At 37.8% G+C, this 16096-nt stretch overlaps 1 protein-coding gene across 3 annotated transcripts in view; it reads right to left on the bottom strand.

The window, feature by feature from the left end:
• Nucleotides 1-14954, bottom strand: part of LOC122079308 (DDT domain-containing protein DDR4-like) — a 23314-nt gene extending 8360 nt beyond the window's left edge. For 2 of the 3 annotated variants that reach the window (XR_006140408.1, XM_042645670.1), the window contains exons 1-7: nt 14154-14954; nt 13950-14060; nt 10435-10521; nt 10275-10312; nt 10114-10195; nt 9180-9286; nt 8816-8972 (exon numbers count right to left, since the gene is read on the bottom strand). Coding sequence is in view for 2 of the 3 variants with exons in the window: in XM_042645670.1 (XP_042501604.1) it covers nt 8816-8972; nt 9180-9286; nt 10114-10195; nt 10275-10312; nt 10435-10521; nt 13950-14060; nt 14154-14489 (918 nt within the window). In the remaining variant the exon portion in view is untranslated. The remainder of the gene's footprint in view (nt 1-8815; nt 8973-9179; nt 9287-10113; nt 10196-10274; nt 10313-10434; nt 10522-13949; nt 14061-14153) is intronic. The other variant, XM_042645671.1, reaches the window with a different exon arrangement.
• Nucleotides 14955-16096: the final 1142 nt, after the last annotated feature.

A 16096-nucleotide genomic window follows, 5' to 3' on the forward strand; every position in this document is an offset into this window, starting at 1 on the left:
TTTTTTCTCTTGCTGCTAGCAGAACCTAAGGGGAGAGTTTGATTGAGTGGAGAAAGGGAAAGAGGAGGCGGTGGAGTTTTTATTTGTTGGGAATCGAAGGGGTTGGGTTTGGTTGACTGCTCCAACAACACTTTTTTAAATGATTGTTCTCTGTCTCAACAGAAACCAGAAGAGAGAATAGGGAGAAGATGGGAAGGAAAGAGCAGGTTGATGGGAAGGGAAAGGAATGGAACAAGGAGGGAGAACGAAGGAGAGGATCCTTCGGCTCTGATACCAAGTTGATAGAGAACCCTTAGGGAAAGGAGGGGAAATCATAGTAGAGATGGGGAAAAGAAGGATCACACTCACACATTCATTCAATAATCAAATTGCTCTCTAAATCTTCAGTCGATTACAACCAATATATAAGAAAATAGGAACATGAAATTAGAAACTTAACTGGAATGGAAACTAACCTAAATTAGGAAACAACTATAAAAAGGAAACCAAAGCAAGGAAATAAATCTTACTCCTACGTTCAAGTTTGGAAACTAAAAGCATGAAATAAAATACTAAGTAAACTACTAATTTTATTTCCAACCCTTGTTGGACCAAAACCCTGGGCTGGACCGGTTCTTCTTGGCTCTTGGCTTCCAAAGCCGGTCATGCTGGTGCAACCAAGAAAGGGCAGCCATATCTGCATCACTTGCCTTTGCCGCAACCATCAATCACATTGGATGGAGCGAAATCTACATAGATAGACTTTCAACTCCCGTTCTTTTGAAAAGATTTGAAGTGCAATCTTCTTTGATGTTAGCTCCAAACTTGGCTGTCTTTGGCATCGCATGGTCCATAACTCCCCAAGGAACAGGTTCATTGTTGTTTCCTAGGGTCTCTCTCCCTCCATCATTTCTCCCCTCCCCCCTAACGTTCCTCCTTCTCTTGTTGGGCCCTCTGTCCTCTGATGTTTTCTCTTGGGCTTGTTTTTTTGGTTTTTCCTCCCCCTCCCCTTCCCCCCCCCCCCACTCTTCTCCCCCCTCCCTTCTCCTTTGTATATTCTTCCTCTTGGTAATGAATTTATTTATTCAGCCAAAAAAAAAAAGGAATAATGCAGAATTGATTTGGTTTGGGTTGGTTTGATTCGGTTCATATGGCTCAAACTAACTCTTGCAGTTCAAGAATTGGTTCAGATCTGAGTGTTTTAGATACCAGATACCTTGGAGCACTTTTGAGATGTTTTTTCTTGCCTGCAGTTATAGGTTTCCTGAATTTCACGAACCTTATCTCGTGGGGCCTGGTTTGAATATCTTGCAGCCTCAAGATCTTCTTCATATCATGGAGCACTTTGGAGATGTTTTTTTATGGCATGTGGTTGTAGGTTTCCTGAATTTCATGAATCTTATCTCACTGGGTCTAGTTTGAAGTTTGAACAGCTTGTGGCTTCAATATCTTCTTCTTCTTCTTTTCCTGGTTAATTAGAGTCTAGTTGTTAGTTTCAGTTGGTAGTTTTAGAGTCCTGTTTTATTTTTTGTTTTCTTCAATTTTATAGCTTTATAAATACATTATAAAGGATTGAATTAGTTTATTTTGTTATTGAGGTTGTTGCCTCCTATATTCTCTTGTCTCTCCCCTCTCTTCCCCCCTCCCCCCATTTCAAAACTTTCTGATTAATCTCCCGTGACTTCTCGGTTATCAGATCTGAAACTATTTTATCAGGTCTTTGCTTGTATCAACTGTCAGATCAGAATATTTTCTTTCATGATCTTTGAAGCAAGCCCATCACTAGCAGATGATCTCTCCGATCTGATCAAATGTTCATGCCACCACTTCAAACTTTAATATATATATATATATATATATATTTTTTTTTTTTACTCGCAACTTCAAATTAAATTAAAATAAAAAAGCGTAACTATCATTGTTTGTGTCAATACCCTTCTACATATAACTTCATTAATACAAAACTCAAACCCAAATTAGCATATAATGATGCAACATACTGTCATACATCCCTAATCACAAAAAACTAAAGAGGGGCAGAAAAGAGAGACAAGCAACACAACCAAATTATATAAGGGACAATTACCTAGATCTACAAAGGGAAAAAAAAAAAAACTAATTAAAAAACAAGTAGGTTTACAAGACAAGCAGGTGTAAAACAAAGTTAAACCTACTTGTTTTGTAAGTCATTTTCTTATCTCATAAATCTAGACAATTTCCCCATTATATAATGGGATATGGAACCAGAAGATTTCTTCACTTGAGCTCCTTAATTAGCCAACTCATTCGCCATAGAGTTACCAGATCTAGGTCTGCATTGAAATGAAATGTCACTTGAATAATAGGTAACCTAAAGCATGAGATGGATGTCTCCACGGACACCCAGAAAAAGAAGTCCACTGAATTACTGCCTTAAAATCTCCCACGACCTTGACATAAGCCCCCTAAGTCAATGGAACCACATAGTTTTTAAGGCACTACTAAGGCGTCGCCTTACCAGCGCCTTGGCGCTGATGTGGTCTAGAGATGATAAGGCAGTGCTCCGCCTTACGTGAAGTGGTGCCTTATGGGATTTTTTTTTTTTTTTAAAAACAAATTTCAAAAGTATTTGATGAAGATTCCAAATATAGATTTTTTATTGGTCGGTGTATGGTTTGTTAACACTTGAGATGTATGGGATCAGCTTTACTTTACTAACAATAACCAAAACAAACAAAACAAAAACATGATTCACAAACAGGGTTTGGATTTTGTCAAGTGTTTTAAGAAAGGGCTTTGAGAAGGAATCAAGGAATAAGGAAGAACCACTGATCTAGGCGACCATTTTGCTCCAACAACGGTGAGCTTCATTCTTCTTTGATAGGAGTAGAAATATAATGGATGAACTTAGGGCTTAGGCACTCATTTTGGCATCATAGAGGTAAGTATAATAAATTCTTGTATTTTTTATGTCTTCTTTTCTTTATATTTATAATTTTATTTTATAATTATATATTTATAATTTTATTTTATAATTATATATTTATATTATATGTTAATATGTTATGATGATTGATGAAGATGAACTTAGTTTATTCACTTTATTAATTTGTTTTCTTGATGAATATCTTACATTGGTATGAATATGAACCTTTAATATTTATTTAACATATGAGTAATAGGATTCAACTAGGATTTGAGCCAAATAGATTGGTTTTATAAAAAAATTACACAGGAACGCTTTAGTCAATAAGGCGACGCTTTATGCCCGTCTTATCGCTAAAGCGCTCCAAAAGACCCTCAAACGCCTCCGTCGCCTTACCACCTTAAAAACTATGGAACCACATGCAACAGACAAATCACACTTATGTAACGAAGAGAATTCATTGTCAAATTTCAGTCTAAAGATTTCAGTTTCCTATGTAAGCCTATACGGCAGTACATTATGTACCATGTCAGATAGCTTATCCATGTCCATGTTACCAACAACATAAGACCTTAGCTCTTTCATAGTAAATTCCACCACATGCAAGGATAATATTGCCATAAATTAAAATCCTCCCACACCATCAAGGCTGCAGTTGCTAATTGAGCTGCCACTAAAGTACAACTTAACGTATCCAAACTTAGGAATCCAAGGAACATAAAGTATGCTGAGCCACCTCTTCACTTCCAAATAATGAAGTCAAATGAACTACTCCCGGGCCTAAGTGAAAGTGAAGTGGTGGGCCTACCCATGCCAACCAGGGGTATGCTGGGAATCGCAAAGAGCAACCTTATGTGTTCATGAACGGCCAAGAAAAATAACAATACACCAGGGCCATGTACTCCAAAAAAAGTGCTTGCAATTTTCTATCACAGTTCTCAGATGAAACCATCACAAAAATGGATCCCACATACTGATCCAAAAAAAAAACCTTCATGGATCCTTATTCCAAACCACCAATCCCGCAGCAACATCAACCATATCAAGAATTTAATTTAGTGATGCATATACAAGGATAAAAAGAAGAAAACATTAAATCTTGCAAGTAGAATTTTCATTAGTAGGGGAGTTGGTCTGGTCTGGTCTGGTCTGGTCTGGTAGTGGGGGAATTAACTTCGGAGTTATTTTGATTTCTGACTATTAGTCAGTATCCTAGCATTTTGGCCGGAATTAAGTTGGTACTTTTCCAGATTGGTTTTTGACAGTTTTACGGTCATAGATGGTATAGGAGTCCTAATTGTCTAAGCGACAGGCTTATGTAATCACTTTTAGTTTTGGTTTCAGTTTCAATACAGAAAACGGTCCTGGTGATTCCAAATCAGTGTTTTGAGTGTGTGCAGAATAGAGTTTATAAATACATCTATTGGCCAGAGGCCACACCTCACAATTTGATAAATAGCTTCAGTTGCTTTTATGTATTTATTTTTAAAATTGCTAAGGATTCAGTGCTGTCCGACTGGACTTCTCAGGGTATACTTCTTCGATTCCAAGGGAGGTTTTAGGTGGATTCCTGGTCTGTTATTTCTTCTAATTCCTATGTTAACATTTACCATTCAACAGGTCACTTTTACTGTCTTATAGCAACTGCGGCACGCTTCTGCAGCACCCCCGTTTTATGTCAAGTTACAATCAGCTTTCTGATTTGACAATTCCCAGAATATAGCGTGGATCTGTCACAAATATGATGTTCAAGTCTAGACATCTATTGTTGATTCATGATTTAACTTTCTAGAGTTGAAATGCTCAGATACTAGCTCTAGAAGAGCTGCTCTGTCTTTCTATTGCTACTGGGATTGCCCCATGCATCTCAGACTTGACTTTCGAATTCTGAAATAATTCGTGGGTTAGTAGCTAGTAGAACACTCAATCAGGATATTAGATTCATCTGAGTTCTCTAGTTTCTGTTTTATTATTTTCTTCCTTCTCAGCTATAATTTTCTCTATTTAACTCTGCTCCACTGATTCCTAGTTGGGACTATCAATGCATTATTTAGTTTCATAGAGATCCACATCATTTTCCCATTTGAACATATTTCAAATTATTGCCTCATGAAAAACCAAATCCTCAAATTTCCAAGATTCAATTATAAGTCTCATTGAGACATCAATAGACAAACTTTCAGTACTTCTCAAATCCAAAAGCGCCAGGAACTCCAAATGAATCTCTTGGAATGGCTGGCCCTAAGGCCTGGTCACTCCACCCCCCGCCCCCCTTCCCTGATGCAGGTCAGTCTTTTCAGGGTTTTGTGTTTAGAAGGTGGTATAATCTCTGCCTTATCAATGTTGGTCTACTCTGAGCATGCATAGCAAGTCAAGCAACCAAGTTTTTCAAGGTGTTTTCAGTTGACTGAGTTGGAAACCAACCAAACACGCCAGTAACCACAAGTAAAACCAAAATTTACTTAAGCTGGAAAAGTCACAAGTCGACAGTGTCAAAACAATAGTTGCGCTTATGAATTGTCTGCCTTCTGTAAACAATGTTCACATTGTTAGTAAGAAAAAAAATCACTATTTTAATTACATAAACCTTTTTTAAGAGATAAGTGATTAAATGTCCTATCACTCTAAGCCATTCATCATCATGGTAGCTAAACAAAATCGAGTACAATCACATCTTTCAAGATTCACCACTTCCTGATTCTTATTTTTAAACCCTTATATTGGAAAACAGTTAAACAGTTCACTACTCATGCATCCAGTAATGTTTTGGTAGGCATAATTCACCACTAAGCATTAACTCTGCGCATAACCATAGTTCCAAATCTCAGTCGAAACAAAACCATGGGTCGAATTAAAAATGTTTCTAGTTTTGACCAGTTTCAACTGTTTTCGACGATATTTTTCACATTTCGGTAGTTTAGATCAGTTTCGACTGAAAAATACCAAGTTTCAACCAATTTTGACCAGCCCTCAGTTTCGATTAGTTTCGACCAGTGTTGGTAGTTTCGACCAGCCCATGGCATGTCGATTTTTTTTTTCCAAAAATACCTGTTGTTTCAACCAGGTTTCGACCATTTCAACCCATCTCGGTTTCAAGCTAGGTCGAAACCAGCCTCATGATCGAAATTCTTATCCTTGCACCTAACTACATAATTTGTAGCTTTTAAGCCAGGCAATATTTCCCAAAAGCTTTGTCCGTTTTGCTGTAAAATGGGCAGAAAAAAAATAGATGTAAATTTTTTACGTTGGAGTTTGTGGCATTTGGAATAGAGCTGATTGAAGGGCAAGGATCCGTATCGCCGACCCCAATTAGTTGGGTAAGGCTGAGTTGCTCACTTGTTTGTTTGTTTAGTTTGTCGCATTAGGAAGTTAAAAAAGGTGTAAACTTTACCATCAGGCCCACTTTAATGCCCGATGAAAGTAAGAGAAAGTTGGGAAAGTAAACATTCCTCTACTTAGGGATTTTACATTGGAACAAACAAACCTAAAACAAAAACAACCATACTTATCAAAAGGAAAAACTAAATGCACGAACCATACTGTCAAGTGTCAACCCTTTTCCTAGACTAACGAATTTAACTAAAAAATATAAATAAATACATAAAGACTCCTACTAACAACATCATAAGGAAAAGCTAGAGTACATGATCAACGGAGGAAGAGCTTTCTTTTTTTTATTATTTTTTTGATAAGCAACAAAGTTTTTTTAATTTTTTTTTCCTTGAGGTGGGGAGAACTTCGTGATGCGGGATGGAAATATTTGAATTTGTGAAGCAGATCCTCTTTTAGAGGTCCCTATGCTGGTTGTCTAGAACACATGAAAAGGATGTATTTCCTTCCAAAAGCCTGATGGTCAAAGTTGATTGAAACGGTGCAAGAGGTGGAGGACTATGTGCTCAGTTTGAAGCTTCCATGTTGAATATCTTGATCAGATTGGTACCCCGACTGGCAAACTCTGTCGCAGATTAGTTGGCAAAGACAGGAGGCTGGAGAGCTGCAAGTTTACACCGGGCCATGCCTGACTGTTCAGCAGTTTTTCGTATGTTTCATAACCCTTCCACACAATTTCTGTGCTTACTAAGATGTTTGTGTGCATTATGCATTGGACTTGATTCTGGTTCCCTTAACAATACAACTAACAGTCGTTCATACAAAAAAAAAGAAGTTTGCAATTATGATCTCAAAACATTGATGTTAAGAATTCCATTGGGCACTGACTTGTAGTGATACATGTCCGGATATGCTGTGGGCTTGTTGGGCACGGACGTAACAGAGGTACGTACCATTAAGAAACAAAACGATAGGGGGGGGGGGGGGGGAGGGAGTTCAAAAACCACTTTCTATAGTCTTTCACTCTTTCCTACTCAAAAACCTCGGCAACTAAGCCCCAAAACAAAGAATCATAGCCAGCGATAGAAATTCCAAACAAACATACATCAAGACATAAAACTCACGAGTCAAAAGACATCAAGAGTCAAGAAAACAAATGAAAACAAAAATGTCTCAAAATTAAAACACTAGGTACAAACAAAAGGCAAATCACTCTCTATTTAACGTTCAAACAATCCCTTCCCTCTTACAGACTTACACTCTTTCTTCTTTTAACCATGGCATCAAATATTGTCAGTCTCACTCTCATATGGCATTGGGATATACCCTCTTTCAATCTCTAACTGTGAGGTTTAGAACATGGCATTAGATCAATCGAATTAACTGATCTGTATTAGAATCAAAAGAGAATGATCTGAGCTATATATATGTAATGAATCGGCTGATCCACTGTGTTTAACAGGTTTTCAACTTCCTGTATTGGTCAATTCTCTGCTTGGAGTCTGATCTGTGTGTATCTGGATCAATACCACCCAACCAACCTTTTCTATGAAACCAACCCTTAAACCATTGGCATCCATACAGCCCTTGTGACCATCACCTTTCAATTTCAAAATATCTTTATCCCACTTTACTGTACTGCTCTGGGAGGGGCATTGTGTACGCAGCCTTACCCCCAGCTTCATAAGAGAGCCTGTTTCCAAGTTTTGAACCTATGAGGCTATGACCAAAACGTTGCAATAGTGCAACTTAACCAGTGCGCCACAGGCCCACACACTGTCTGCCCCATATCTAAAGTTACGTATTATTTTCAGTTAGAAAGAAAACAATCTCTTTAAATGGCTGATGTATCCTCAAAAATTAATTGACATTTCAGAAAATCCTTAATATTGATTCTCATTCTAAGTAACTAGAATATATGTGCAAAATAAATAGAACAATTTGAAACATCGTAAAGTTTTGGGGATTCTCAAATTTGAATGTCCACAGGCCCACGCCACTCCATGCCAAGCACTTAATACCAAGGTTTACAGTTTACGATTGGAGAAGAGGATTTTGAAGACACAAAAACACTTGAAAGCTTCAACACAGAACCACAGGAGGCTGGGAATTTATGCCTGTTAGCATGACATCCCCCTGATATCTTGACCAAAAACTTATGCTGTGAATACAGATCAGTCAGAAGCAGTATCAACGTGAACAGGTACAGCTTTAAATTGTGCAAAATCAACTAAGCCAGATTTAAACGAAGTGCTAAGCAACAAGTTACAACATGGATTATATGTTATTACAGGGTATTGTATGTTTGCTGAGATGGTTTCCCCCCTCAACAGGAGCAGTGATGTTAGGGAGAGAGGAAAGAAGATGGGAAAAAAAATAAATGTTAAGTCTCTCTTGCTTTATACAGGTTGTCCTACTGGGACCTTATAGCTGTTGATATTTTAACATCTATGATTTCTCAGATCAGTACCATGTTGATATTTTAACATCTATGATTTCTCAGATCAGTACCATACTAACTCCATTAAGATGAGGATTCAGGATTGGATGCAGTCATATACAACAGTGGCTATGAAAACAGCAGCAGAAACAATAACTTACAGAAACATCTTGGAATTCATCCAAGTTTGTTGCAACTGCCTCCCATTGACAAGATATGGTGGGGATATGTGGAGACCCTTTTGCCTTCAATTTTTTCACTTCAATTTTTCTGATCTCCCGGTACAATCGATGACCAATTATAGGATCATCTTCATACCTATAAAGGAGACAGACACAGTGTAAAAATCTCATAATTCATGATAACAAACATCATGTATAACCTTTGCACAGTTTCACCAAATTTTATTAACGAGGAAAAAGCTGCATCCAATACCAGCATTCCAGCAATGATAACTATTATTTCAATGATATAACTTAAGCTCAACTCCGTGATCTTATCAAGGTTGCAAGATTGTTAGCTTACCAATATGAAACTCCATGTGAATCACCTCCAATACGTTCTTTACGAAATGCTGAAAGTTGAATCCCATGTTTAATAGAGTCATCGATATAGTTCCGTATATCCTCTTGCTGCAAAAAGAGGAATCAAGTCAATTGCTTCCCACCCTAACACATTAGGAATAATAAATGTGGACAAATATGGGAAAAAAATATTTAATTAAAACTAAAAGAGGATAATGATCTCAGAAATAGCTAACATCAATTACTAGAACACCTCTTGCATCCAACAAAGGAATGACGATTTTATGACAAATTCCAGCAGCATATTTCAAAAAATCCAAATATTTCATGGCAGAATAAGAACAGAGAACCAAAGTTCTTTTTTTCCTTCAATGGATAACCAAGAAACTTTATTCTGAGGATAAAACTGATACAAACATGTGAGACACGGTGTTCCCTTTCCCTACATTGTAAACCATCAACATCGAATATAGCATAGTTATCAAGGTATTGCCTAGGCAATAAGGCGGTCCAGCCTCAACTAGCGCCTTGGTCTTCTAGGCAACAAGGCATCGCCTTGTTTTTCCTGCCTTCCTCTCTCACCTTGAGTCGCCTTATGCCTTGATAAATTAAGGCTTGGAATATAGAAGTATTAAACATACAGGGCATCAATTTCAATTAAGAAGCAAGGAAAATAAGTATTTTTAAGAACTAATGAAAACTTAGGCATGAGGGAAAGGTATAAATAGAACAATCGTATCATGTCTCATGGATCACAATATAATGACACGTGGCAATAAAAACGAGGTAGCATCCAACGATGCCTCTATAGATTGGAAAGAAGATAGTTTTGTTAATTTTTGCATTAGAACCAAGGAAAAGGCATGACAGTCAGAAAGCACCAAAATCAATATAGAAGCAACATAAGGACAGGAAATTGTCAGAAGCGATGGTACCTCAACCCGGATGTCACAGAGTGCTTTCAGAATCACCAGACGAGTCCCAGGATCAAGTGCCTTATAAACTTCAACTTCCGTCCTAAACAAGTGAATATTATAACCACTAATTCAGATAAAGGTTGATTACTAGAGCACTTTGAGCATCAAAATATACTCACCCGTGTGATGCTACAATTGGTACTTCCCCTTCTGCAACCTGAGAGAACCAAAGCTCGAGTCAGCTGAAGGCCACTAAAGGAAGGGAGAAATAAAAGAAAATAATTTTCATTCATATTGCAACACTGTAGAATGATGGGTTCAAGAAATGAAATTCCTTACCCAGTGCCACCAATCCCTCAACTTTCTGCATAACACTGTAACCCAAGTAGCACGCCCCAACGCCATTCTGGTAACAGGAGGAATTGCCTACAGATAGAACAAAATGGGATTGATGCATACAGGAAATAGCAGTGCTCCATTCATCACATGAAGCATAAACACAGAAACAGCCCAAAATAACATGAACGAGAGGAAGCAACATTTGCACTGAAAATCACAAATTAGGACACCAGAACTTTAAAACATAAAATTAACCATTTAACGAATCACATATCATCAGTAAATTATCAACCCTCGATAGCAGATGTTACCTAGATGATAAGCAGAAGGCTGATGCAAAAAATGATAATCAAAGCAGAAATCCTATAGCCTAACTCACTACCCAACTTTTCTATCCATAAGATTGTTCCTTACACTTGATTTCGGACAACAGAATTCACTTTAATGGCAAGGACAAAAGAAGGTAAGGTATCATGACTCCACTAAAATGTGCAATCAAAGGAGTTAACCAGTTAATTTGTCGGCGCGCGGGGGGGGGGGGGGGGGGAGGTAACAAGTATCTGCCTACTTGAAGCTGTTGTCCAGCATGTATTCATGTCATGTCAACACAGTTACTCCACAAGTCCATCAAGTGTCATTAACCGGCATCCAACCAGAAAATTTTTACTAACAAAGCACTATTGGAAGCTTCTTAACTTCTACTATATGAAATGACTAAACATACTTCTATTAATGTAGTAAATTAATAAAATTATCCCCATCCCACAGAAAATAATAAATTAAGACCACGATTCTAAAGACAATATATTAAAACTAGCGAAAGAAGAAAAAGGAACTTTTACAGTAGTATGAAGGAAAAACTCATTATTTTGAAAGTGAGTAGGATACCAAGCGTTGGAAACAGGATTTGTCATTAGAATTCACACACAAACGGAGACACAACAAAGGGACTCAGAGAAGGGGAAGCAACAGACTTAAGGGATCATGCAGCTGAAAAAGAAACTTGACAGAGATGAGAGAGATAGAACAAGAATAGAAAAAGAGGGCAAGACAATTTTCTTATTACTTATACTAGAGAAGAAGCACAAGAGTAAATAATTTGAATCATAGAATATAAACATGTAGCGATTGAGATGGAGCGGCTTATTGATCCGCCATTTGTCATCCTGATCACATGAAAAAAGAAATCATATATGTCAGTCATAATTTTCTAAAATCAGTGTCCTTTAACTAAAACCTTGTACTAAACCATCCATGTGTTCCCAAAATTGTAACTTACTACTTTCATCCAACCATACTTGAGGTGCGTAAGTGCTAATTATATTGACAACATTTTTCTCCAACACAAGCTAGATGGATATAATCCTATCTCTGAATCTTTTAACATCCACCACTTCATTCTTTAAATCTTTATCCACTACTATGCTCACTCCACTTCTATGACTTTTATCCCCGTATACCAAGATTTAAAGTCATCCAACTCCTTAGCATTTTTAGCTTTCGATCTAATCTCTTGAATACATGTTATGTTAATCCTTCTGCTCCTCATAATAACCATCTATTCTAGACTCTTACCCATAGTTGTCACGGCATCAAATCGATCCAAGGCGGTGGAAGGATGGCCAATCGATTTAGCGATGAATCGCCCGTTATGGTGTTGCCATGGCGGTCAAATTGCCCATGTGTCATTTTTTATTTTCCCTATTTTCTAAAGTTATTTTAGTATGCTATTTTTTCATTTTCCCTATTTTCTAAAGTTATTTAGCATGCTACAAGCCTACAATATATACCCTATAACATATAAAACCACATTAAGTAACATCAAATCATCAAAAATCAACATAGCCCTATCAAAATCACCTTGCATTTTACAAAAAATCGACCACCTAGTGAATCAGGCGTGACCTGACGTCCACAACGGTGCCATAGTGATGCCTATCAGCCAATGGCTACCGCCATGTGTAAGTCACGTAAATCGTAGCACTGCCATGAACTTCTTTTTCCGCCAGGACACCAAATCGCCGCCTTGGCAACGCCATGACAACTATGCTCTTACCCATTAAAGATCTAATGTTCTAAGAATGCTAATCTAAAAAAAAATCTTGCAGTACATTTTAAAAATTATACATATATTCAAATAATAAAAATAAAATTTAAAACTAAAAATTATCAGAGATGTGTTTTTCAGCATGGCACCACATCGAGGGGTGTTAAATGAAAACATTTTTTACAGACATCAGCTAGGAGAGTAGTAAACATGTTAGATTAAAATAAGTGTCAAGCCAAGTATCCAACTCCAGCAAAGCTAGAACCCTTAATGCATGTTTGGGGACCTTACGAGGCCCAGATTTTGGAGACCAAAAGGCCGATCCAACCGAAAATGATGGTTTGCAACCACCTCTAGGACCAGAATCCAAAAGCAGGGGGGGAGGCTTATGGACTTCTGGCACAGTAGGTGATAAAGATTCCAAATGAAAATTTGGTTGGATCCGCCACTATGCTCCCCAAAAGCTGGCCTCTGGGAATCCATATGCAAAAAAGGCCCCATAGCCTTTAGCCAAATACACCCCTAGTCCTGAGATGCACTTGTAACACTTTAAGATCAAGTCAATCACATAATCTCAGTGGCATTGGACAAGGTTAACTAAGATTTAAAATTAGTATGGACAGTAGAGCTTAACCCAATTGATAAAAATTCAATACACATCTCACCAATTACATGATCATAGATAACCTTTTCCCTCGCATCCACATGAGCATAAGAGGCAAAGTTCCTCAAAATATAGCACATCTCGAACTTGGACCAATTACCAGTTGGGATGGAATGAAGTAAATCTTCAAATGCATATTCCCTTACTGTTCCTAAAGTTCATTCAGCAATCTAAACACTTTACTGGTATTTCCTTGGGCCGACTTGGAATTAGGTATGGTTTAGCTTTTAAGGAGACAACTATTAGATGAAAAAAGTCAGATAATTACACCCTAAATGTTATATGATAGAGGGCATCTTCAACTATATGTAAGGTTCTTGGGCAGAAAGCTGAAGAGTGGACAATATGTCTGCAGTAGAGAAATATGACACAGTAAGTGTGCACTAACTCCATCCATAAGCCTAAGAATTTTACAGTATAACTGTTCAAATCAAAAAACCTCGCACCAATTGGATATCCGGCACATTTGCATTTTATTTTTAAAGTAGCCTCTAAACATCTTCTAGTCCCCTTATCCTCAAAGATGCGCACAAGGTAGTGTGCCCAAAACCCAAAGGTAGAAAACCCAGAAGTTGACCATTTGAAATTTAGACTGAAGATAGAGAAAAGGTAATTTCTTTACCACCACCACCACCACCACCCACCAAAAAAATAAAATAAAATAAACAATCGCGACATGAAAATTAGACAATTATACTGAATGGGGAAGAAGTCCAAGCTTGTGAAAGACCAAACTGACCAGCAACCATCATGAGCATAATACAACATTTAAATCCATGTATCTCAATACTGTAAAGTACGAACCTTTAACAAGGGTATATGTAGGTCATCCAAAGTGCTATTAGGTGTAATCAAAGCAGTCTCAACCTCTTCTGCTGAGAACTCAACCGTTATGTTCAAAAGGGGTCTAAAAACCTACAGAAAAGTAAAAAACAACGAGCTTTAGCCTCAACCCAATAAAGAACAGAATCAAACAGTGGCGTAAATAGTTAAACTTTTACCACTCACATGTAAGAAGTTAAGAAGGGAAGCCAACTCCCACATCGAGCGGAGACTCCAGCGAGGTAACTGCGAAGGCGGTGGCTCATTCACAAGCGGTGTAATGATCTTACTACATTGTTGCTGCTGCTGCTGTTGCTCCTGCTTCTCTTTCTTGGAAAGAATCTGTTTGCGCTCCACGGCGAGTGCGGCTTGGTAGAGCCGAGCAGCGGAGCGAGCCGTACATGCGCGAGGGGGCCGCTCTTTCCGAGTGGAGTACTTGTGGTTATGGTTATTCTGAGGCTTCTCTCCTTCTGGGGGAGACCCATCGTTATGGATCGCTGTGGAGGCTTCTTCAGACATCATCAGAAAGATAACCCAACAAACGAAGGTGCCGCCAAGGATCTTTCTTGGTTCAGGGAGGAATTAACCGATAGATCGGGCGCTTGCATTCGATACTCAAAAAAGAGAACAAAATCGAGCTGTCGAAGAAGAGAGAACCATTATTAGTATGCAGAGTCGAGAAGAGGGGCCAAAAAGTGGGATTTTGAGAAGAGAAGGACATGGCGAACCACTGCCCCAACCCATCATCACCTGGGATACATGGATGAAGTAGAACCAAAATATTCAAAAGGCGTTGAAAAAGGGAGAAACAGATGACCAAGAAGAGAGAGAGAGAGAGAGAGGTTGCAAAGTGTCGTAGAGAGAGAGAGAGGTGGGGGGGAAAAGGGAAGGGAAGGGAAGGAAACAGATGGAGAAAGGGAGAAGCAGAAGAACAATGCCCGGAATTTGGTCTGAACTCTGGTTATTTATGCAACCTTAGGTTTTAGTGTTTGTGGTTAATTCTATTTCCGTTCCAATGATCTATGTTGTAGGATGATATTGATTGGATATGTGTCTGTGTTGGATGGTACCATCTACGTTATGGGGCCCATATTGATCATCACCGTTGACCTTCTCTATCCATTCCATTGATTGAACGTTGTAAATTAATTTTTATTTTGGGATCAGAATTGAGAATCATTAGGCTAAACATCAGTTTTTCAAAGTTCCATCGCGAAAACCAGGTTATGGACCATCCCATTAATAAACGAGATGGTATTAAGATCTGATCTTGATATCAAACGATAAATGGATAGGAATATTTTGGGATGGGATTCCCAACAATATTAGAACCAAAATATTTGTTGGGTATATAGAAGTGAATCAGGTATTTTTTCTTATAGAAGTTTCGATGAATCTTTAGTCTTGTTTTTATAACTTCATTAACGATGACACTATATTTTCATTAATAATTTTAAATTATTAAATTATGAAGAATTGTGATTTTTTTTTTTAAATACAAACTTACATGTGATCTTATTGAGTTTGGAGAAGCAAAACCATTAAAATCATCATGATTTTGTATTATAAGTTGTTTTCTCAAATAATGAAAACCTTAGATCTCATGATATATCTCATAATAGAAGTACGAAAGTTCTCTCTTTTCTATAGTGTCTAGGACCATTTAAAAATTAGTACCATCCCGTCCCATTAACTATTGAAACTTGGACAGTTGGACTTAAGTTTCAACTAAATTTTCTTTTGGTTGGCCTTAGATTTTGTTTTGGGTTAATAAATGTTGTACCATCTGCTGCTTGTAAAAAATTACTTGGGCTCCCTTTTTAGTTGGTTTTTTTCTTTTTTTTCTTTTTTTTCTACTAGACATGTTTCCAACTTTACCTATGGCTAGGTCTCTCATCCCTCTTTTGCAACCCATCCCTCCTCCTACTCGGCCTAGCCCTCAACAAAAGCATCTCCTCTACTCCTCTTTGGCCTCTACCTATGCATCTCCCCCCACCCCCATCACACCTACCTGTGGTATATATTTGAGTATAATTTATGTATACTCCACCAATCGATAGATGCTTTCATCCTTGGAGCTTACTTATAAAATAAGTAGGCAAAAACCGAGAACTAGCATAAGATACAAG

This window comes from Macadamia integrifolia, chromosome 5 (genome assembly GCF_013358625.1).
Source record: "Macadamia integrifolia cultivar HAES 741 chromosome 5, SCU_Mint_v3, whole genome shotgun sequence".
Lineage (NCBI taxonomy): Eukaryota > Viridiplantae > Streptophyta > Magnoliopsida > Proteales > Proteaceae > Macadamia > Macadamia integrifolia.